At 44.3% G+C, this 25,387-nt stretch overlaps 1 protein-coding gene across 1 annotated transcript in view; it reads left to right on the top strand.

The window, feature by feature from the left end:
* Nucleotides 1-19,677, top strand: part of Pigg (phosphatidylinositol glycan anchor biosynthesis class G) — a 34,279-nt gene extending 14,602 nt beyond the window's left edge. The window contains 8 exon segments of the mRNA XM_038341479.1: nt 445-657; nt 5,184-5,401; nt 5,796-6,077; nt 8,195-8,652; nt 11,085-11,276; nt 14,702-15,011; nt 16,468-16,631; nt 19,211-19,677. Of these exon segments, the coding sequence (XP_038197407.1) occupies nt 445-657; nt 5,184-5,401; nt 5,796-6,077; nt 8,195-8,652; nt 11,085-11,276; nt 14,702-15,011; nt 16,468-16,631; nt 19,211-19,427 (2,054 nt within the window). The 3' untranslated portion in view covers nt 19,428-19,677.
* Nucleotides 19,678-25,387: the final 5,710 nt, after the last annotated feature.

Here is a 25,387-nt window from a genome sequence, read left to right as displayed (position 1 = left end):
ACTACTGCAAGCTTGAGAAGGTTGTGTGGATAGGCAGAGTCTTACTTCTTACTTGTCCTCATTGTCCTAGTCAGTGGCCTGTCTGCCCTGCTGCACCTATCCCCATCCTGTGTTCCTAGGAAAAGATCCTGTTACAGTTCGGGAGCCACTGCTGATCCTAATCACCCAAATGGCCATCCCTTGGCCTCTGCTTGGCTACTTGTCACTTCCATGCCCAATGCTACAATCACGATAACTGTATTTTTAAAATTAGACTTTATCCAGTATATTATAAGCTACTCAAGGGAAGGTAGCACTTGATAAATTTCTGTGTGATTGTGTAGTTGAGTGGTTTGAAGACATGGTAGCTTTGATTTATATTAACTGTAGTTACTTAAATTCAAGAATAACTACTATTTTCTACCTTTTATAAACCTATTATTAAAAATGTTTTCTTTTTTCCAGGGGATGTCCGACACCCAAAGCACGTCCAGCAGACTGACTTGGCTGCCACCCTAGCGATTGGACTTGGTTTGCCAATTCCTAAAGACAGTGTAGGACGCCTCTTATTTCCAGTCATAGAAGGAAAACCCATGAGAGAACAACTGAGATTCTTACACTTAAACACATTACAACTTAGCAAACTATTGCAAGAAAATGTACCATCATATGAGAAAGGTAAGGTAATTGTAGTTCTAACTTCTATAAGGTCACCAAGATTCCATGAGCCTTATGTTTTCCAGAGGATTTTTGGTGTGCATTTTGTAGTGGGATACTTGGTAGTTGTCACTCTGTAATCCTGAGTACTGTGTTCCTGTTTTCTTAGGCCCTTAACTGTCACTGTTAGCAACACCCACAAATATAATCAAGCTATTTGAAATCTTTTATACATTTATTAATTCAACAAATATTTACCAAGTTTTTGTTGATGAACAAGGGACACCATGTTAGGAATACTGGTGACACCAGATCTCTGTCCTCACAGAATCTTTGAGCATGAGGAAAACAAAAGTATTGTGAAGATGTCAGGTAGTGACCAGAACCCAGGAAAAGATTGTTCATGGGAACATAGGTAGGTTGGTCTCCGTAGAAAAGCCTAGTCTTAGATTTAAGAGGGAGCTTTGTAGACTGAGGGTCAGAGGTTCAGGAGATGAGTTCAGTTGATTTCCTCTGGTAGGTCTAGCTCATCTGTCACTGGTGCTCTTTCTCAAGTCTAGAGCAGGCACTTGTGTTTGAGGCAGTATTTGGTATGATACTGGCAAGTTTCCTTCTTAAGTTGTGGTGTACAGCCAGAGGGTGAGTACCATGAGTCTGCCAGCTAGGAAATGACTGGGAGCCATATACAAGGGGCAGGAAGACTTCCTGAACAAGTACTCAATCCAGTAGTCCAGGCGAGAGGTTTTGTTAGGGGTGAGGCGTGGCTTCGATGCACATAACTGTTATTCTTGCTTTTTTTTTTCCTGAAATAACTTATAGGCTTGTAAGATTTTTTTTTGTTTGTTTGTTTTTTGAGGGGTGGGAGAATGTTGGTTGGTTTGTTTTGGGTTTTTTTTATTGTTTTAGGTATGGTGATGTTTTAATGTTTTTATTTTGGTGTGTATATGTGGTAAAGTGGTTTGTTTTGGTGGTTTTGTTTGTTCATTTGTTTAGCTTTGTTTTTTATTTATATTTTGGTTGTGGTGGTGGTTGGTTTTTACAGTACTGGGAATTGAACCTCATTCCTTGCACATGATAGGCAAATACTCTATCACTAAACTATATCTCTGTCCTTGAATTCTGTAGCTTAGGTTGACCTTCAGTTTGTGATCCTCCTGACTCAGCCTCTTGAATAGCTGAGATTATTGGCATTAGCCTCTAGGCTAGCCAGTTTTTTCATATTTTGTTGTTCTTAGAAAATTTCTAATCTAGTAAAATTGTCAACAAAAAACAGCTACTAAGAATTATTTGCTCATAAACGTTAAGATAAAAAAAATGTTAGGAACCATGTTAAATAGAACGGAAACAAGTCTACAGGGATTAGGAGACATGGGGGGGCTTCACTCCTGCGAGGCCTACCTATGTCTACACCATCGTTACATTCTAAATCCCACAGCAAGGCCAACAGACTCTTCCACAACATCTAGCCAAATCGGATGCTTCTTGCCCTGTCTTTCAGTTCTAGTGGGAACCACCTTTTTTTTTTTGCCTCAGGAATTTTAAACAATATGTTCACAGTGACTGGATGTTCCTTCCTAGTTCCTCATCTGGTTAATTCCTGGGCATCCTTTACAGTCAGGTTATCAGACTATCCTTGCCCTGTATTCCACTTCCAATCTAAAATCAATTGTTCTCTATTACCAGAAATCTCTCCTATTACCTCTTTTCCTTTATAGCATACTTTGTGAATAAAAATAATCTCTTTCACGTGTTTTGCCCTATGTATGTCTATGTGTTGTGTGCATGCATTTCAGAAGCTAGAAGAAAAGGATGTTGGATCACCAGGAACTGGAGTTCTATATGGTTGTGAGGTGCCACCTGGGTCCTGGGACTCAAACCTGGATCCACTGAAAGAGCAGCCAGAGCTCTTTACCATTGAGCCATCTCTCCAGCTTCCAATTCTCACAAATTGTTATCACAGGTGTCTATACCTACAACATAGTGCTTTGTTTACATTTGTTTGCGTTTGTGTGTTGTAAGGGAGAGTGCCCCTTGTTTGTCCTGGCCACCCGACTAGCTTACACCCGAAATAACCACACAGAAACTATTAATTAAAACACTGCTTGGCCATTAGCTCTAACTTCTTATTGGCTAACTCTTACATATTAGTTTAACCCATCTCCATTAATCTGTGTATCCCACGTGGCTGTGGCTTACTGGAGATTCTAACCAGCAACCATCTCAGGCGGAGGATCCATGGCTTCTCTCCAACTCTGCTTTCTTCCTCCCAGCAATTCAGTTCTATCTTCTCCGCCTAAGTCCTGCCCTATCAGGCCCAAAGCAGTTTCTTTATTCATTAACCAATGAAAGTAACACATGAACAGAAGAACCTCCCATACCTGAATCAGAGCGTAAGCAGACAGGAATTGTGCTGTTTATTCACCATTGTCTGTCTCTCTGTTTGTCTGTCTGTCTGTCTGTCTGTCTCTCTCTCTCCTCTCTCTCTCTCTCTCTCTCTCTCTCTCTCTCTCTCACTCTCTCTCTCTCTCTCTCTTTCTTTCTTTCAATTTGCAATCCATTGTGTTTCTTATTCAAGATGTGATATCTAGGGACACAGTCCGTGCTTAAGAAGTATTCATGTAGCTGCATGAGCAGGAACCCCAGGTTTCTATGACTCGTTTTATAGGGGCTGTAAGATGTAACACAAATCCCTGTGTCTCTGTGGTTCATTTGTCTCATGTGTAAAATTGTTGTGTATACACAGATAGATCACAGTATACATAGACAGACCTTTGTGGCTTACTCATGGAGGCTGTGGGTTATAGACACAGGTGCTCTGTGTCTTCATGAGTCTTACAGAGGTTGTGGGGCATAGGTACCGGTGCCACCAGTCTTCTGTAGTTCACTTACAGATACTGTGGGGTATAAGCATAGGTGGCCCAAGTCTCTGTGACTCCCTGGAAGAGAGACTATGGATTATGAATAAACAGGTCACTGTGGAGGCTTGGGGTATAAACACAGATACCCCTATTTTCCTGTTGTATAGCCATGAGGGTACCAGCCTTGCACTTACTATCAGAGTTTAGAATAATGCTTTCTGTCGCTTTGTGACCTGAGCAAATGTCTTAATTGTAGCTCCATTTCTCATCTGGAGAACAGGTACAGTAATCTCATCCGTCCCTCGCGGGTCATTGCGGAAGTGCGCAAGCTGCTTAGAGTGACACTGGCCAGTTTTTCTCTGTGCAACTTGTGACACCCAGCAGTAAGGAGAGGTGCCACCTGAAATGCTGAGGTTCACATTAAAATTGTGCCATTGAACCCTTGTTCTCAGCAAGAGAATGCCTGCAGGGGTTCTTTTGCTGCTTTGAAGGTGAAGCATGAGTTGTATTTATAGATCACTGTGCAGCACTGTTGGGGAATGACAGCACGTGTGGCCCTGCTGGTGTTTGAGGTACATTTTAAAGAACAGAACATCTCAGGAGGAAAAGTCTTGGATTTTAGACCCATATAGTCACAAGCAAGCACAACATAGTAAAGAATAATAACCAGATCTGGAAAGAGGATTGTCAGCTCCTTGCCTCCAGCAGCATGCCTTTCAGAGCTAACGGAGGGGGGTAGCCATGAGCCTGGAGCACTGTAAGGAAGGGCAGCTAATGAAAGAAGCCAGCGTGAAGGAACAAGAATCAGCCTGTGCGGTATATGGGCAGAGTTCCTCACACACACTGTCAAGATGAGGAGGGCTCTGTGCAGTACACTTCAGAATTGTTTTTTTATTTTATTTTATTTTATTTTATTTTCTCATGGTTTATTTTTTTTATATTTAAAAATTTCCATCTCCTTCCCTCCTCCTCCCTCCTCCCTCCCCTCCTCCTCCCCCTTCCCTCCCCTCCTTCTCCCCCTTCCCTCCCCTCCCCTCCACCCATACCTCCCCTCCCTCCCTCTCAAGGCCAAGGAGCCATCAGGGTTCCCCACTCTATGCTAAGACCAAGGTCCTCCCAACTCCCCCAGGTCCAGGAAGGTGATCGACCAAGCTGAGAAGGCTCCCACAGAGCCCGTCCATGCAGAAGAATCAGAGCCCAGCGCCATTGTCCTTTGCTTCTCAGTCAGCCCCCGCTGTTGGCCACATTCAGAGAGACGGGTTTGGTCGCATGATCCATAAGTCCCATTCCAACTGGAGTTGGTGATCTCCCTTTAGTTCTGTCCCACCGTCTCCATGAGTGAACGCACCCCCCACGTTCCTGACTTTCTCCCTCATATTTCACAGAAAGAATGGGAAGAGACAAAAGGAAGAGAGGAGAGAGATAAGATCACATGAGTAATGTAGAAAAAGTGTCTGGGCCAAGCAGTGGATGCTTATTTCTGCCTATACTGTGTGTGCTGAGTACCCAGGCCCTGGCTGTGTTAGCCAGGGTGGATTACGTCATCAGCTGTCGCAGTATTAGCGAAGTGTTGCTGACCCTTCCTGCCTAGGAACAGATTGCTTTCATTAGGTATCAGTTCTAAAGACTATGCCAGGATTAAGTGAATGCACTAAAATTATAATTGTGTATAATCATTTTGTCTGATAGATCCTGGATTTGAGCAGTTTAAAATGGCAGAAAGGTTGCATGGAAATTGGGTCAAGCTACACTTAGAAGAAAACCATTCAGACATCCTGCTTGGCCTGGGGACCAAAGTCCTCAGGCAGTACCTGGGTGCCCTGAGGACCCTGAGCCTGTCTCTGAGCACACAAGTGGCTCACTATGACATCTACTCCATGGCAGTCGGGACTGTCGTGGTTTTGGAGGTACAGACGCTTGTATTGTCATGGTTTGTGTGTTAAATGGATTTCACAACTCAGCTAAAATATGATGGTTTTAAATGTGTATATCATTACTTCTAAGCATGGTAGTGTTATGTCTCTAACCCTAGAATTCAGGCTACTAAGACAGAAGGGAAGTCATGCCAGCCTGGGCTACAACAAGACCCTGTGTCTAAAAAGACCATTGATATACCATGGAAAAAAGGAATGTTCTTTGTTCTTCCAGAGATGAAACTATAAATCAAACTATGTAGTTTTAGCAAAAAACTAAAACTGATTTCCCCTTGGGTGTTTTTGTTGTTGTTATAGGTGGAACAGGATGGGCTCATGTGGCGATGCCTGGCCTTCCATAGACACCCTCGGTCTTCTTCTCTTTCAGGTTCTCACCCTGTTCCTCCTTAGCACCCCACATGTGCTATGCAGGAAGGATGAGCTGGATGTGCCCCTGCTGTCTCCCGTGTTTTCCCTGCTCTTTTATTTGGCATTTCTGGTTCTCTCGGCCATTCATGTCCTGGTATGCACCTCGTCTGAGAGCTCATGCTACCTCTGCAGCCTCCCGTGGCTGGCGGCAGGGGGTGTGATGGTGCTTGTGTCTGCACTGCTCTGTGCCAGCCTGTCAGCTCTTATCAGGACGGTCGCCGATGGCACTCTGCTGAAGAAGGTACGGCTGGTTCCTGGGTACGCAATGTGGTACTTGTGGGTAGGCTTTTGTTTTGTTTTCCAGCTAATCTTTCATTAATAGAAATTGGCTGAAAATCTTGTGTATACTAGTCTTACAGTGCTGGAGATGCCATGGAAAGGCCACACACCAAGTGAGCTGCAGGAGAAAGAGCTGAGCAGCCCTTCCCAGGCTTCCGAGCATGTTGGGTAGTCAGGTCACATGCTTTTATTCTCAGCTGGAAAGAGCTGGACTGGAGCAGAGTTATAATAGGGTTTCTGGATGTGGAAGAAAGGGAACGTGTACTGTAGTCTTAGAAAAGGTTTATGGATAGTGAACAGTGGGACACGCAGGAGGCTTCTGAGGATGCTTGGTCCCCTATTGGTCTGTTCTGCCTAACAAAACTTTCTTTTCAAGGCTTATATTTTCCTGTGAAATTCTTGGGTTTTGGCGTGACGCCTTTATTAGGTAGGCGACGGTAACAGAGCAATGTGAAAGAGATACGTGGGCATGGTAGAGTCCACAGTACCCAGGTGCGTGGACGTGGTAGAGTCCACAGTACCCAGGTGCGTGGACGTGGTAGAGTCCACAGTACCCAGGTACCTGGACGTGGTAGAGTCCACAGTACCCAGGTACGTGGACGTGGTAGAGTCCACAGTACCCAGGTACCTGGACGTGGTAGAGTCCACAGTACCCAGGTACCTGGACGTGGTAGAGTCCACAGTACCCAGGTACGTGGACGTGGTAGAGTCCACAGTACCCAGGTACCTGGACGTGGTAGAGTCCACAGTACCCAGGTACCTGGACGTGGTAGAGTCCACAGTACCCAGGTACCTGGACGTGGTAGAGTCCACAGTACCCAGGTACGTGGACGTGGTAGAGTCCACAGTACCCAGGTACGTGGACGTGGTAGAGTCCACAGTACCCAGGTACGTGGACGTGGTAGAGTCCACAGTACCCAGGTACCTGGACGTGGTAGAGTCCACAGTACCCAGGTACGTGGACATGGTAGAGTCCACAGTACCCAGGCACCTGGGCGTGGTAGAGTCCACAGTACCCAGAGCCTGGAATTGAGAAGCTATGCAGTGACTCCAGCTCTCATCCAGTATACTCTGTCCTATCCTCTCCCAGCACAGGGCTTTCAGAGGTCCCCTGCTGTGTATCTGGGTCTAGGCACAGTCTCCATGTATGTTTGCCTCTTTAGGGCCTTTCTGAGTCCGTGGTGTTTCTCTGGGTGCCTTATTATACATAGTTATGAGCTATCAGAACAATAAGTAACAACAAGAACTCTATATTGAACTGGGTGTGTGTGTGTGTGTTTGTGTGCGCATGCGTGCATGCACATGTGCACACACGCCACAGTGCACATATGGAGGATAAATTGTGAGAGTCAGTTCTCTCCTCCCACATATGGGTCCTGAGGATAGGATTCATATCAACAACAGTGTCAGCCCGTATCTGGCTGGCTTCATTACTGTGGGCCTGTTTGGGGGTGGAAACATCACACGGGAAAGGCTTGGCTGGAAAGAGCTATTTACTCATGGCAGCTAAGAAGGAGAGAGAGAAAAGAAGGGAGAATGAAGGAGTTAGCTCCTCATTCTAAACACCTTTGTGAGTCCTCCCCCCCTTGGTGAGGGGAATACTTCAAATCTATATCATAACATAATTGAAGAGATAGTATTCTGTTGCCATTTCAGCTGAAGTAACCATTATAGTGGAAACTGTGTAATCCTGGGAAATTGATGTCATGCAGGGAACATGACAGCTGGGCCAGGATCTTCTGGGCAATCCTTTGGACACAGTCACTGTGTTGAGGGCCTGCTTTCAGTCTCTGACACTGAGCTTGGGACTTAGAGTCCAGGGGAGGACAGCTGACTGATATGGTACGTCCGTGTCCTCGTGGTTAGCATAAGAATGTCTGGACCCCCTCTGGGCTGCGCTGCAGGAAGAGGGGCCAGTGCTTCCCATGCAGGGGCTTCCTTCCACAGTAGGCAGTCTGGGTTGGATGGGAAGACAGCAAGTATCTGTCACGAGGCCTTTTCACTATGGGCCAGGGACTGTGCAGGGTGATGGATATAATTTCCAGGTTATCCTTCAGAAACTGTATTTCCTTCTAACAGAGTGCATCTCATCCCAGCTCAGGATGGTCAGAGGTGGACCTCCTCCTCCTTCTGGGCACAGTGGGCCATGTCCTGAGCCTGGGAGCCAGCAGCTTTGTGGAGGAAGAACATCAGACCTGGTACTTCCTTGTTAACACTCTGTGCCTGGCTCTGAGTCAGGAAACCTGTAGGAGTTACTTTCTGGGAGATGACTGTGAACCTCAGCATCGCTTCCATGTTGAACAAGGATGTGTGGACATACTTGCTTGTACCCGGAAGGACAGCACAAGCTATAGTACCCCTGAGCCTGACAGAAAGGGTAAAGGGGTCTCCCTTTCTGAAACAAAAGGAAGCAGCAGATGGTGGGCAGTGCTGGCAAGTCCATGGCTGGTGCTGATTTGCTGCCGGCTGCTGAGGTCCTTGAACCAGACAGGGGTGCAGGGAGCCCACCGGCCCGACTTCAGCCACTGGCTTACGAGGTGAGCACAACCTATGAACTGAAACTGTCTGCAGCTGAATGGCCTTCTTTTCTGCGTTGTGTCCTTTTAAAGATAAAGACTAAGATAATACTTGAGATATAAAGAAATAGAAAATATACCTCATGAAGTTAAAAAGAGGCTCGCTTAATAGATTTGATTTATTAATATGGAATCAGAGTAATTGTTAATGATGGAAACCCTGTGAGTTTTGAAATGATCATTGTGCTAAAGATGTAATTCTGGGGTCAAGTCCATGGTGGTTCATTCTACACTGCTGCCCGTGGACAAGAGGACAAAGTCAGTAGGCAGAAGGCTGTGGTCTCTGGAGCATCTTTGCCTTCTGTTCTCCTTTCTCATCAGTCATTCCTCTCCCTCTCCACCCTTAGAAGGAAAAGTGTATAGCAGGTCTCCCAGTATCTCCTGAGTCTTCTGCTGAGGCTGCAGAGCCAGGAGGAGATGTAGACAGGGTAGATGGAGGGTCTTAAGAGGAGACTTGAAGTAAACGGAAGGATCTGAGTCTGACAAAGTCAAGACCAGACTGTCTTGATTTTTAATTGTCTGGCAACAAAGATTCAACCTGAAGTAAAAGAACAGCAAATGAGAATGTTCAGAGGAGCAAACAGTTTCAGGACTGCGTAACATTGTAGTGCAGAGGGTCACAGGTGTAGTGCTTGGGAAGCTTCAAGTGGATACTGTGGTGTGACTTTGTATCTGTGTGGAGGAGAAACGAAGGCAAATGGTGCTCCCAAGACCTTGTAAGTTCACAGTCAACCTGGATGTAGGCATCAAAGAAAGACTGCTTTCTCTAACCCAGTGACTCAGAGAATTCCCCTAAGCATTAGCTAATTTATCAGACTTTCATAATCTCACAGTTACAACTGGCATCTTTGTAGACTCTGCCATTTGCCTGCACAACAGCCCTGGAGAAACAGCACAGTGTGGTCCTCACTTTGGAGTTCAGGAAGGAAAGAGGGCACAGGGCCTGGTAATAGGCCCTATCTCCTCAGCCTGGGTATATGAAGTGCTTATGTTAAGGAGGTCCAGGTCTTAGAAGAACATAATGGACTCTGTTTTGTTTTTCTGGAAAATTGAAGCATTTGGTTCATGTGTGTCCTGCATGCCTTCCCGATTGTACTGCTTCCTGCACCCTTTTTTTTTTTCCTCTTGAATTCCTGGGCCATTCAGGTTACAGAGAGCCATTTTATAAGCCCTATTAGCTGTCCACTCCAAAGCTGTTTTAATACCACTTTTCTGTGGTAGTATACAGCACTCTAGTGGGATATCTAGGGTGTTCAGTGTAAAGCACAGCAGAGACCTCCAGGGTGAGACCTCCTCCAGGGTGGGACCTCCTCCAGGGTGGGACCTCCTCCTGGGTGAGACCTCCTCCAGGGTGGGACCTCCTCCAGGGTGGGACCTCCTCCTGGGTGAGACCTCCTCCAGGGTGGGACCTCCTCAGGGTGAGACCTCTGGGGTGGGACCTCCTGGGTGGGACCTCCTCCTGGGTGAGACCTCCTCCTGGGTGGGATCTCCAGGGTGAGACCTCCTCCAGGGTGGGACCTCCAGGGTGAGACCTCCTCCAGGGTGGGATCTCCTCTTGGGTGAGACCTCCTCCTGGGTGAGACCTCTGGAGTGAGGCCTCTGGTTTTAAATCATCTCTTCCTGTCCTGACAGTCACAACTGTCTTATGCCATTTTCTGGTTTGTTTGTTTTTGTTTTTCTTTTTTCTTTGTGTTTTTTTTTTTGTTATTGTTGTTTTCTCTCCCTCCCTCCCTCCCTTCCTCCCTCCCTCCCTCCCTCCTTCCCCTCTCTGACTCTCCCAGCCCCGCTCTGTGTGTGTGTGTGTGTGTGTGTGTGTGTGTGTGTGTGTGTGTGTGTTTTGAGGCCCTGTATCCCCAAGGCTGACCTCGAACTTGTGATCTCATTTGTCAAGATTACAGATGTATATCACCATGCCCATTTTCATTCACATTTTCTAAAATCTTTTCTCATTTCTATGTATATCTTTCCAGAATATGTATTTAACAACTGTTAGCTATCGAAGCTTTATGAGCATAGCTGTAAATAACACAAGGGAGCCAGCCTTGCCAGAATTCTTTTACACGTAGCACTACCTGTGCACCTCCGCTCAGCGGGACTGCACCTGTCAGAAGCTAGGGCCGAGAGACTTGAGCTCGAGAGAGCAGTAGAGCCAGGATGAGCACGAAGCAAATCAAGGACTGGAAAACAGAACTGTTTGTACCTATGCCAGCATCTGAGACCATCTTAAGAGTAAGAAGTGAGTGAGATCTCAGCATGGTTGTCTTTGTGACATTTTAAGAACTCGTTTTGTTTTCTGGCTTTCTAGAAAAATCATCTGATTGTAATTCTTTAAAAACCCTTCAATACCCACAATTCTGTTGGTGGTAATTTGGACATCTTCTGTCTTATTTCAGCTCTGATCACAAAGCTCAGCTCTCAGGCCTGGCTGCCCTTTCTCTGGTTGTGATCTTCATGTTGGTTCAAAAGGGATGCTCCCTTGTATCCAAGGCAGCCTTAGCCCTGGGGCTGCTGGGTGTCTTCTGCTACCGGGCAGCCACTGGGATTGTGCTGTTTCCATGGCAGCCAGACAACAAAAGCATTTCAAAGTAAGTGAACTAGAGACCAAAGTTTGCTTTTATATATTTCAGTGTTTTCTGTACTAAAAAAAAAAAAAACAAAAACAAAACAAAACAAAACAAAAAAAACTATGCTAATCTTTACGATAGTGGGGTTTATTTTTTAAGTAATTTATTATTTTATGTGCATTGGTGTTTTGCATGTAGTTATGTTCATGTGAGAAAGCCACATCCCCTAGAATGGAGTTACAGATAGTTGTGAGTGCCTTGTGCATGCTGGCAGTTGAGACCAGGTCCTATGGAAGAGCAACCAGTGCTCTTTTTTTTTTTTGGTTTTTCGAGACAGGGTTTCTCTGCAGCTTTTTTTTAGAGCCTGTCCTGGAACTAGCTCTTGTAGACCAGGCTGGCCTCGAACTCACAGAGATCCGCCTGCCTCTGCCTCCCGAGTGCTGGGATTAAAGGCGTGAGCCACCACCGCCCGGCGAGCAACCAGTGCTCTTAACCTGTAATCCATCTCTCCAGACCCTGGAGTGTAGTTTTTATTAATAGTGGTTTCATTTGCAGCTATTTTATCCTGGCCAATAAAACCGTAGTGAACCACTTTGTTAGCACTCTTGGGAGAAAAATAATTTTGAAGTAAGCTCATTGTACTTATTTTTAATTAATAAATAAAATAAGTCCTAGGACTGATGATAGAAGTGATAAATGAGTTAACGGCAACCTTCATTTACCAGGATTTAGTCTTGCTAAGTTGAGCTGTGACTTACATAGCAGCTGGGAAAGGAAGCTAGCTTTCCTGTGTTACTCCTGTTGTGTAACAGGAGGGCTAACCATGAGTCTGGTGTCCGTGATAGGACAGGGCTGCAGAGTGTGGTTAGCCTTCTTGGTGTGGTTATATCTGTTCTCAAAAGTACCTCGAGAATACAATCAGGGGCCATCGGAAATAAGATACCCTCATGTTCTTGAAGTATCATTTGCAGTGGAAGGAATAAATAGTTTGTAGTTGTCCAGCAGTAGTAGGACAACCCTCCCAGATATGCTGAAGCTCTGTGGTGGGCTCTTGTGACCATGAGGTAGTAAAGTTTTCATAGAACACAGAAGGGTGTTGTAAAGCAATAGGCAAACTCTTACATGATCGTAACTTACTAAACTTTTTTGTATATGACTTAAGTTGATTAAATATTGTCATACTTAGGAGCCAGGATCATATATAGGTTGAGACCTTACTTTTTATTCACTTGAGTACCTCACAGAATCTAGTGTTAGCAAGTGCTCAGAGCCGAGGGCTATAGCCGGAAGCTTAGGGCGGACCAGGAGACATCTGCTGATAGGCGCGGTGTGATTCTCGGTTTCTGCAGCAAGGGCCAGCAGGTGGTGGCCTTCAGTGAGGCAGAAAGCCACGGGGAACATGAAGAAGATGGTGGTTGAGACTGGGGACATTTTGTAGAGACCAAGTCTGTTCTTGGCTTTGGAGTCTGGAACTTTGGGCAAATGGTTGCATATTACATTTGGGGCTTTTGTTTAATCTCCAAGTGCAGTGTGAGAATGCATTTCTTGTTTTCACCCATGTCTATACACTTGATTTCTGCATTATTCATCTCAAGACTATGATCCCCTTACTTTCTTCTCTGCCTATGAGCAGCTTGGCTTTTACAGATGACGGGAAGATAGCCGGTGTCTTTCCTCTAAACGTGCTCTTTCTCTGTAAAATGCATCCATCCCTTTACCCTGCCTATCTTGATTTTTAAAAATGCACTGGTTTCAGATCCACCTGGTTCCTAAACTGCTCAAATTCTGAATTCATCTTGGACCCTGACCTATCTGGTTCTGCATTTACTGTGAGTCAGTATTCACCAAGTATTCAAGACCCTTTCTCTTGACCCTTTCCTTTCTTCCCTGTCTGAAGCCCAAGCATGTCTAGGATTGAAAGTCAAAGTCCTAGGAATGAGAAACACTGGCTGGTGAGGTCTGGGAACTCATTTGGATGCTCTTTCTGTTACTCTTTCCTGTCTAGTGGCCTGGTATTTTCTGCTGGGAGAGGGCTTCTTCTATGAAACACTTGGATGGCCATACGTTTGCTGTGTTCTGCTTTATTGGAACCCACAGGGACATGTCATTACATTAGCCTTTATATCGGGACACATGTGGTCAAGGCCTGTCGTTAGCCTTTATATTGGGACACATGTGGTCAGGGGTGTACTGGGTACTTGGCTCCAGCTCCTCAGCCAGGCCACACTGCCCCACATGTAACACACAGTGTCAACACTGGATTAAAATGATCATAATAAATGGGGATTTTTATAGTGCACAAAGTGTTGTATGACAGCATGATACAGGAAATCCATTTTTAAAACAGATATACTGCTGTGTTGCTATTTTATTTAAAATTCATCATGTATGTGAAGAAAGCATTGAATCCCCAAAACTGGAGTTACAGTTGTGAACCTCCATGTGGGTGCTGGGAAATCAAACCTGTTTTGTTTTGTTGTTTTGTTTGTTTTAAACGGGATCTCAATATGTACCCTGGTCCTGGAACTCACTATGTAGATCAGGCTGGCCTCAAACTCACAGACTATCTGTCTCTGCATTTACCTCCTGACTGCTGGAATTAAAAGCATTCCACCATTAATCTTAAAGTATATAAATACACCATTTATAAAATATTTTAAAAATACCATGTATTAGGTATATATATTAAAGAAGATGAAATTATTAGACATAGTCTTATAACTTGTATCCTTTAAATACTTAAGTGCTAAGATACTTAGTTCATAGCAGTATTTAATATAACTACTACTCCTTAATATTTCTAAGCATTACTGTGTGCCAAATCCTTCATGTCCATTTGTTTTACACATATATAATTCCTAGGATAACCCTGTGATGTGTAGGAATCACTTTCTGTTTCACATAATGAAGTTGTCAGTGTTAACTGTTCAGACAGCAGAACTTGAGAGCCGCAGAGACCACTGCATGCTGACATTGCCCATCTTATACATGTCAACCTGCAAGTTCTTTTTAAATCCATTTATTTGCAATTGAACATGCTGAATTGCAGTTAGCATTTTGAACTTAGGAAATTTCCGATACTCAGGTCTTGGACTGTTTTTCATTTAACTGTGCAAAGTGGATTAGCGATTTTCTTGGCATGTTACAAGGGCATAGCTCTGGTGTTGCAATCGGGTGATCCTTGGACCATATAAGCAAGCTTTCCCCCAAACTTCATCAGGACAGTACACTCCAGCATGCCTGTTGGCCTAACCGGCTGTTCCTTAAAGGCACACGTGTGGAAGTAGACATGTCTTTTGTCTGTTTAAAGTAGTCACAGCTTGATCAGCTGTACTGGCACATTTAGGCATTCTCTAATTAGATACATGTTTTAAATGGAAAAATATGTACTTGAATTTTTTTAGATAGTACAAATGAATCTAACATGTTTTGCTTTTTTTTTTTAGGGGCATTATTGAAGCTCGTTTTGTTTATGTATTTGTCCTTGGCATTTTGTTCACGGGTACCAAAGATTTACTTAAAGCACAAGTCATTGCAACAGACTTCAAAACCAGGACTGTAGGTCTGTGGGAGATACACAGTGGATTAGTTCTTCTGGCAGCGTTGCTCTTGAGACCACACAATCTTCCAGTGTTAGCGTTGAGCCTCTTGATTCAGACTATAATGACTAAGTTCATCTGGAATCACCTGAGACACGATGCAGCCAAGATCACTGTAATGCATTATTGGTTTGGTCAAGCGTTCTTCTATTTTCAGGTAGGTTTTCGTTATTATCATGGATAGAGGGCTAGTAACTTTTTATGTCACGTATCTTTAGTTTTTCTTTCTGGAAATGTTGTGAGATGGAAAGTTGTGTCTGTTCAGTGAAAGAACTGGAAATATATGGAAAATATATTTAAATCTTATTTGGATTTTATTAGATAGAGTACAGTTTGTTATTCTAAAAAAGGCATGCTTGACCAGGTGTCACACCTTTAATTCTAGCATTGGGGAGGCAGAGGCAGGGAGATCTGTGAGTAAGAGGCCAGCTAGAAGTACAGAGTGAGACCTGTCTCAAAAAAACGAAAAAGACATGCCCTATGTAGATGCATCTAGATATCTATAAGATAGGGTTGTTGCTTTGCAGGGAGGATTAGGTAGGAATTGATTTATTACAAATGGTAAAGGAAATACATTGTCTTTTGTGTGTTCTGTTTTGGGAATGTGCAGAGGTACTTCACGTACCTTTGTCCCTGGTCTCCAGGCTGTCCACACTCGAGACCACTGAGTGTCTCCACAGTTAATACTCTGCGGCCTGGAGAATCATAGGACTTCTTCCTTGTATTTAAAACTCCATCACCAGAAACCCAAGCCTGTTTTGTTGTGTAGAAAGGTATTTGGTCAGATAGTGGGCCTTAGAAGGCAACCCCAGGGAGGGTGTTTATCACCGTAGATTCCTTCACAACTGTGCTTTATCTCCTCTGTGCACACTGACCACTGCTCTTTGTCTGTCTTGTCCTGACAGGACATCTCCCTGTGTTCCACTCTGCTCTTGGTTCCATATGTCTCCAGCCTTACCCGTGAGTCAGGTCTAGGTTGTATGGCTTGTCCTTTGTCCTCTTGTCACCAAAGGCCAAGAGTGCTTGGATTCAGTTACAGGAATCTATAATTCCTTAAGTACCAGCCCTGGGCTGTTTGCTGTGGTGATCTGGCCCTCCTGACTCTACTCTGGTCTCTCCCATGAACCAGCAGAACTCGCCTATAATAGACTCAAGACCAGGGAATAACTTGGGCACACGGATATGATTAGTAGAATATAGGGAGTCATCAGCCTGTATACTATGTGGCATGGATCCCCACGTTGCATTTCAGCAGGATTGGGCTATAGCTAACCTTTGGGCTGCCATAGAAAAGTGGGTATTCAGTGAGCAACAACCAGGATGGCGGTCTCCAGGATGTGTCCTGGGGGCCTCTGAGGACCACATGCACCACCCTCAAGCAGAGGTCCTGAAGGTCCGTGCACTTGTCCTGAGAGCACGGACAAGTCTGGAGGAAGGTATGAGGTTTCTGTGATCAGTCAAATTGAAGCATGCAAAGTTCTTCAAAAGATTCATCTGTATAGGCTATTTTCTATCCCTTCTCAGGTCTGGAGAGCCAGCCCAGTGATGACTGGCTGTGATCGGTGCCCCTTGCTCACATGTGGAAAGAGCAACCTTGTTCTTCTGTGTTCCAGGGTAACTCAAACAACATTGCCACCATTGACATTTCAGCAGGCTTTGTGGGCTTAGATACCTACATGGAAATTCCAGCTACATTCCTCACGGTGTTTGGAACATACGTGGGGCCTGTGCTCTGGGCCAGCCACCTCGTGTACTTCCTGAGCTCAGAAACAAACAGGTAAGGCACTTACTCTGTCTTTCAGAACAAATGTAATTGCAGATTGTCGAGTTTTAAGAATAATAACATTGTTTTATTTACAAGGCACTTGAACTCAAAAAGAGTATCTTTTTTATTGATTTTCTTTTCCTTAAATAAGAAATGTAGTTCATGGATCAAAGGCCTCAGTCAGGTCTGAAGGACTCAATTGATGGGGTTTCAGTTTTTCTGTTCAAACCACATAAGAAGAAAAATACCATAAAGAAAGCCATGTAGCAAAACCAGATGAGGAGCAAAGCCAGATACCACTGGCAAAGGCAAGAAATGTATAGTCTGGAGATCATTGAGGTCAGCAAGAGGAGATGTCCCATGGCAAGAGACACTCTTCTAACCACAGCCAGGAAATGGGGATGGGACGGAAGATTCCACACTCAGCTCTGAGCCACTTCCATTCTGAGGGCAAGGAGACAAAAGACATGGACTCTTGTTCTCAAAAAAACCCTTTTGGCGATCCAGAAGGAATACACTAGGAATAGTTGCTGGCTGTACAGGTTCTGAGTCAGTCACCATCTGCCTGAGCCAGTCTAGGCTCTTGTGCTCTCCAGCAGTGTGGAGACCCTTCCCAGGATCCAGCTTGCTCAAGGTTGGGGTACATATAGCTCTTCAGGCTTATCCAGCATGCTCCAGCCTGCCCTGCCTATTTTCTATAGTGTCCTACTATTTCATTTTGCTTCAGTTGTTGGGTTTTGTGTTGTTCCTCTCTGAAAAAAGGCTTCATCAGAGGCTCAGAGTTGTCTAGAGGTTCACAGCCACTGCTAGTAGCTATATATTCTTGGATCCAGCTGTGCATATGTATTCTTAATGTGCCTGAATCATAGAAAGCTAGCCTCTCTGTGACACTGGGCCAGCCTCTCACACACTGAGTGGGCGTGGTTCTACCAGTCAGAACCTCTTATGTTTTACTGTGATTGGAGGTCCCAGTCTTTTCATGCCCCGTATCTCAGGCTTAGAGGTGAAGCTGAGGCTTTCACGTTACCATTCCCTCTTCCCTGTTGTGATTAGAAGAATGGCTCTTGTGGTGACTGTCAGGGGTGACTCCTCTCGGAGGGTCTCCTCTCGGGGTGCTCAGAACCAGGTCTTATCTTTTGGCCGCTGAGTAGCTTTTGGTGCACAACACTGGACAGTGAGCATGGCAACAGGTGTTTAGGAGGATGTCCTAAAATGGTGTCCTGATCAACAGGACAGAACACGCCTTACAGAACACACCCAGGTGCACAAGTGCACAGACAACCACACGCACACACTTGCCACTCATGGTCTACGTTCACGAACACCATTCCCCAGGAGGAACCCCTCCTTTTCCTTTACACCATCAGTACAAGCGTTACATAAGTGTATTTCATGCTCATGAATCTGATAGCTCCAGATGGCATTCACATCCCATCCAAAGCCTCACTGTGGAAGGCCTTGCATGCTTCCCAGATGCAACCGCCAGCCCCAGCTATGCTGCCTCACCCCACACCCTGCTCTGGGCTATAGCTTATCTGCCTGTGGCCTTCCTGGTATGTTCACTTCACATCGCTGCCTGGTTTTTCTGTCACAAGGCAACTTGCAGTATACACACACTCAAGTGATCCTATAGAATACAGAGAGAGATGAGAACCCTGGCATAGGAGGCAATGATTTTTAGCAGTACAGTGTGCTAACTAACACACCTCCACAGGAAGTGGGGCTCCTGGGGTTTAGAAGTGTTTCTAAGAGCTCGAGGGGCAGATGTTGCCCTTCTCATTAAATTTGCTGTTTTGTTCTTTACAGAAATGCTTGTCTGCTATGTTTTATGTATTTATTAGGTTTTACCTCTCCTTTTTAAAAGAAGGATTCCTGGTCTTCATTTTTATTACGTTGATTTATTTGGTGTGTGTGTGTGTGTGTGTGTGTGTGTGTACGTGCACACACACATGTGCGTGCATGCGTGTGTGTGTGCGTGTGTGTGACAAATACAGGTCAGAAGACAACTTTAAGAGGCAGTTACTTTTCTTCTTCTACCATACGGATCCTAGGGATTGAACTCAGATTGTCAGGCTTAGCGGGAAGTGCGGTTTGCCCACCGCCATCTCAGTAGCCTGGCCTTACTTTTCGTTACAGCCCCGTAGGACAGTTGTCATTGTGTGCAGTGACCCGACAGGCTCACAGAAGAGAAGTTACGGTGTGCTCTAGTCCAGAGGCAGGACCGTGACCCGACAGGCTCACAGAAGAGAAGTTACGGTGTGCTGTAGTCCAGAGGCAGGACAGTGACCTGACAGGCTCACAGAAGAGAAGTTACGGTGTGCTGTAGTCCAGAGGCAGGACAGTGACCTGACAGGCTCACAGAAGAGAAGTTACGGGGTGCTCTAGTCCAGAGGCAGGACAGTGACCCGACAGGCTCACAGAAGAGAAGTTACGGTGTGCTCTGGTCCAGAGGCAGGACAGTGACCCGACAGGCTCACAGAAGAGAAGTTACGGTGTGCTCTAGTCCAGAGGCAGGAGTGTTCGTTGTTATTTTCTAAGTAGAAACGTGAAGTGCGCTGTGACACTCTGACGTGTTCTTGTCTTGTCAACAGCGGTTCAGCACTGAGCCAGGCTTGCTTCTGCTATGCACTGATGGGCTCTGTTCCGGTTGCCACGTACATTGTCCTGGTGACATCTCTGCGCTATCACTTGTTCATATGGAGTGTGTTTTCCCCAAAGCTTCTCTATGAAGGGATGCATCTGCTCATCACGGCTGCTCTCTGTGCGGTATTCACCGTCACAAACCAGACTCGCCACCCAAGGGCTTAGGCGGAGACAGACACTTGGAGCTGATGTGCTTTATAGTCACTGTTTATATCATGGATTTGAATGTTGAAACTGCCTCCATTCAAGATTATTCTGAGGGGGGAGGGAAATATGTGAAGCCGAGATTAGTGGATAACTTAATTTTACTTGGATTGAAATTAAATAGCAGATTAGTAAAAGATCACTTTATATATTTAAGTATCAAATTTTCCCTACTTACAATGACTCTGAGATTTTAATTTCCATTGGGTGAGTTGTGACTCTGTATGTTTAAACTGATGGAAGCAAAGGTTTTGACTTTATCAGTATGTGTATTAATCTCAGAGAGCCTATGGGAAGAGGTGTGCCTCCTACAGGGGCCGACATCAAAGATCTCACACTCCTAGAGCTCTTAAATCAGAGCTCCCCAAAATGTTTCAGTTTATGTGGATTATATTTATCAATGTTGATAGCATTTGAAATGAAGACTAAATCATTTTAAAATATTATTCATTTAAAAATAATCTGTTGCATTATACCAGTACTCAAGAAGGAAAAATCAAGAATATTATGATTTTCAGACTGCTTGGGCTACACAGCATCGTTGACTCAACCCCCCCCCATAAAAGATGCTGTGTATTAATATAGCAAAATAACTATATACTCCAAAAAAAATTAATGAGAAAAATAGAATTGTTTTTGTTTTTGCAGATGTCTTAAATGACCCACTCAATAGAAGATAGTTGGAATCTACATTTGATCTATTGTAATTTATGTTTAACAAATAGGAAAACCAGGCTCACTCAAAGCTGTGATTGGAAATGTCTGGAGTATACTGCCTCTTTTCTTTCAGCTTAAATATTGTGCTTTGATATCAAAACAAAAATTGGCAAGTGGTATATAGGGTTTTATTGTTATTTGAGATGGGATCTCTGTAGCCTAAGTTGGCCTCAAATTTTTGATCCTGCCTCAGCCTCTCAAGTGTTAGGATTACTGTGCTTGGTTTCAGATGTTAGCTCTTCCAAGTTAGTAGGACTAAAATGGGGGGAGGGAGATTGTCTGTGTATACAGGTTAAACTGATGATCTGGTTAGGGTCTTCTTTTTCACAGTTTAAACATATTTCAGTCATGTCATATTTAACAGGCCTCTCCTTGAGCCAGTAGAATTGTTTCTACATCATCGTGGACCCTGCTGACACAAAACTGATCTTCCAGGCAAGGTGCCTCTAATAGGAGTGACGTGAATGCTGTAGTGGTAACCAACACTTTACGATTGGATTTGAAGCCTCTTCTGCATCATGCCAGGGAGGTCGTAAGCTCTAAGACAAAACTCACTACTGTTTTATACGATGGACATGTTCTCACACTGTCTTTTAAATATTCATGTTTATATGCAGAGATTAGGGCTGCTCACAACCTTGGTCAGAGAAGCTTCAATTTTTGCAGTGGGCAGTGGTTAATGCAGAGATGTATAACTGCTCAAAATGTGGAGGATAATTGACTGTTGAATGTTCAGTTCTAAATGGACCATCTGTAACACACACACACACACACACACACACACACACACGTGACGTTGTTGAAGAACAAACAGAAAGAATGCAAGGGCTGAGGATGGGGAGGGGGTTGTGAAACTCTTTCCTGGAACTCATGAAGCATAACAGTTGTGGTTACCAAAACCCTGCACAAGATTGACTCCTGGACATTCTGACATGGGTAGGGGACGGACACTTGGGGTACCACCCTGGACATTCTGACATGGGTAGGGGAGGGGCACTTGGGGTACCACCCTTAGCTGAGAAGCTGTTGACAGTTAATGGATGCTGGGGGAGGAGTTGTTTTTCTTCAGAGAGATAGCTATTAAGAAATTACCCATTATCTGGTAAATAACCACATATATCTATAAGCAACACTAATTAAACTGTGTTGTTAGCAGGGGAGAAAAGACATGAACAGAGGATGTGTTGGGAAAAAGAGTTCCAGAGAAAGTAGGGGGAGTATAAGAAAGGGGGGCAGGGGATAAAAACGATCAAAGTATATTATATAGATGTATGAAATTATTAAAGACTAAATGCAGTATCTTAAAAGGGTACATTGAAGTAAGGCTGTGTATTTACTAAGGTATATATAATATATCTTGAAAGTATAAAGGGGAAAAGAAAATCCACAGTATATTTGCTTTTATAAAAAATTTATTATAGTTTCACTATTTTCTAGAGGAAACAAATGATAATGTTTTTTTGTTGTTTAGACATTAAAATGTCATAGATACTTCAATAAAGAGGCTGCATAACCCATGACATTAACTTTCGTCTTTTTTCCTTTGGCAATGTTAAGGGTCAAACTCTAGACCTTGCCCACACTAAGTTAGCAGCAAGCCCTGAAGCCAGGCCTTTATGGCCAAGGCCTCCAAGAACAACGGGGTAATTGGGAAACTGGAGAAGGCTTTGTCCACTTTGCCTCAGTCACGCATAGCTATTTTGACACGCTCAGTGTCTAAAACCACTTCTTAATTGTTAGGTCCTTTGAGGTCAGCCTTCCTAAAAGATCCATGTATTCAACTAACTTCTTTAAGTTTTCCTATACTCTGGTATTTTAGCAAGGATAGGGCATGGATATCTCCTTGTGGGCCCGAGTCCTCCCTTTCCAACCCACCCTCCTTCTTTGATGCTTTGGGGCCTTTGCATTTTCCTGACATTTCTGCTTTATTCATCAGTTTACTAACCCGTAGCAGAGAAGTTCATTTTTAGGTAGGAGGAAGAGGTAGGTGAAAAAATACAAAGAGTTTTGTTTTTTTCTGATTCTTTCAGTGAAGTTGTCCTCTCATATACATCATGAGTAACTATACACCCGTTTTCGATCTTGTGAACAGTGATACATAAAATAATTCTAAAGCTGGCGATACATATCTGTAATACCAGCACTTGAGCCTTTGAGGTAGAGATTTTCTTTGCTTTTTAAGACATTTTATTGTTTTTAAAATTATATGTAGCTGTGTGTCTGCTTGTGGGTTTGTGCATGAGAGGACAGGTGCCCGGAGAGGCCAGACGGGGTTGAGTCCCTTGGAACTGGGCTTACAGAAGGTTTGAACCACCTGATACGGGTGCTGGGAATTGAACTCAGGTCCTCTGAGCTGTCTCTCCAGCCCTGATAAAAAATTTTCTTCTCTTTTTTGAGACAAGGTCTCTCTGTGTAGCCTTGGCTCACCTGGGACTTGCTATGTAGACTAGGCTGACCTCAAACTCTTCGAAATCCTGGTCAGAAGCTCTTCATTATTACTATAACTCCAGGAAACTAGATGTTATTAACTATTTGTGATAGGGGGTAGTGGTGGCATGGGGGGGATGCAGAATTAGACCCATTTGTTATGAAATTTACTATAAAACTAGGCCTTTTAAAACTCATGAATCCAAATAGATAAAATACAAAATTTAGAGAGAATTCAGTATTTAATCTTTAAACTTTACTTTCATAATACAGTATATCTCTAACTACTTTCTTAGCATAGAAGATAATCGTTTCCACTAGGACATTTCTGTAGAGGGACAGCATCGTGCTCACCTCATATCCCTCCCTCTCCTGACGGTTCATGTCCTTATCCCAAAATAATCATTCTTCTCTGACCTTCCCCTCATGACGGTTCATGTCCTTATCCCAAAATAATCATTCTTCTCTGATGAAACTAAAATAATGTGAAAGTACAGGCCTTAACAAGTGGGGTCCCACCGACCTCTCCCAACCCAACAGGCTGTTGCCGATGCTCTTGGTCATCCCTTAGAACTTGATGGTAAGATCCCAGTGTGGGTGACACTGTGCTGGAGTCACGAACACTGGCTTTCAGCGTGCTGGTAGATGCTGTGTGTTTCATCAGTCTCCTCAGCTGTGAACCCTGAAAGCTACAATAATGACCACTATGGCTAGATAAGCTCCCTGGTGCAGTCCTGGCATGGGTGTTACAGGAATAACCAACCACTTTCTGAACGGATCTAAGGCGTGCTCCACAAGATGAAATCCATACCCGGTACCATCAATGAGGCCGAGAACCTGAGGCTAGATCAGTCATGGTCCGTAAGGGAGAACTTACTATTGTTCTGCTAAATAGACATAGTGTTAAAACAACTCCTGGTAATATATTGATATACTCGTAGATCAGTGCATCTCTTAGTAGTCATCAGAGAAGCTGCTTGTGTAGACAGCAATTAACACAGAACCCACAGCTGGTCAGCACGTGGAGACTAAGGCTGCAGGGTGCTCAGCCCTCAGCCCTAAGTGGAACATCTGGATCACACCCCTCTCCCTGAAGGGCAGCAATCTTCATGAAATAGGGGGTGGGGACCTGTGTTTACTCAAGCCAGATGAAATCCAAACATGGAGAAAGTGGGCCCCAAATCCCACCAGGAGCTGAGAGTTGAGGGCCTCCTGGTATTTGATAGCTTCTAGGAGATGGTGTCACCCCTGGTAGGCCAACCACTCTAGAGCAGGACCCACGCCCACACCCAAGAGTACTTGGGCAGCATAAACTCCATAGGTTTTAAAAGAGCAGATCAGGAGGAGAGGAATTGGTGGAAAGAGAGGTAAGTGTGGATCTGGAAGGAGCTAGGGTGAATATAATCAAAATACATTGATATTTTCAGGGCTGGAGAGATGGCTCAGTGGTTAAGAGCACTGACTGCTCTTCCGGAGGACCTGAGTTCAATACCCACATGAAAGTTTATAACTGTCTATAACTCCAGTCCCAGAGGATCTGATGCTCTCTTCTGGCCTTTGTAGACACAGCATGCATATGCACAGACATGCATGCAAGCAAAACACCCATACACATAAAAAATAAAAGTAAATTTTCAAAGACTTAAAATATTATTAATTATTTTAGTCTTTTGAGAGAGGGTTTCTCTGTGTAGCCTTCTGGAACTCACTATGTAGACTAGGCTGACCTTGAACTCAAAGATCCACCTGCCTCTGCCTCCTGAGTGCAAAGATTAGAGGCATATGCCACCACTGCCCAGCTTAAAATATTTTTTAAAAAATCAGGCCTTAGACAATTTTCTCATGAATGCCATCACTAGAGAATACATTTTGCTTTTTCATTATTCTGTTATTATAAATACAAAATAACACCCAAATAAAGGAATGGAGGGATGGCAAAGTCAGTAAAGCACTGGCCCTGCAAATGTGAGGACCTGAGTTTAATTCTTACAATCCATGTAAAAACACGGCATCGTGGTGCACATTTGTAATCCCAGTAGGGAGGAGCAGATAGGCTCTCTGGGGCTTCCTAGCAAGCCAGTGTAGCCTAATTGATGAGCTTCAGGCCAGTGTGAGAACCTGTCTCAAAGGAGGTAGCCTGCTGAGGATGCCATCCAGGATTGATCTCCGACTTCTACTTCCTGAACACATGTCTATATGCACCTGGGCCACAGGAACACACACACACACAAACATTGATAGGATTCCCAGGCTCTACTGGAGCTCACTTTGTAGATCAAGCTGGCCTCAGATTCAGAGATCTGCTTGTCCCTGTCTCCCCAGTGCTGGGATCAAAGGCTCACAAAGGGTGTGCCACCATGCTCAGCTCAATACCTGTTTCTGATTAACAACAATCATGGTAAAATTCAGGAAGCTAAAGGCAGAAGAAACTTCCTTAATTTGTTTTAAAGTGTCTACTGAGAATCCCAGCAAAACTATTGTGATCACTAACCTCAGAGGCCTTGGGCCTGCACCCCCTTACCTTCTCTGCTCAGGTGTGTGTGTATATCCTAGCAAGAACAGTGAGATCAGAAAACACATGGAAGGTATGAAACAACTATCATAGGGAAATAGATTATTAAAAGGAAACTTAAATAAGGCTGCTTACAAAATCAGCACATCAGGTCATCGATATTCTTCAAACCCGCACCAAAGAAGTATAAAATGTAAACAGTGACCGTAGTAACTGCAGAAGGACCCATGGAAAGATGGGGAATTTGGATTGTCCAAAAGGCATT

This window comes from Arvicola amphibius, chromosome 1 (assembly GCF_903992535.2).
Source record: "Arvicola amphibius chromosome 1, mArvAmp1.2, whole genome shotgun sequence".
Taxonomy (NCBI): Eukaryota; Metazoa; Chordata; class Mammalia; order Rodentia; family Cricetidae; genus Arvicola; species Arvicola amphibius.
The sequence above is the reverse complement of the archived record's forward strand: the minus strand, read 5'-3'. Positions and strand labels throughout refer to the sequence as shown.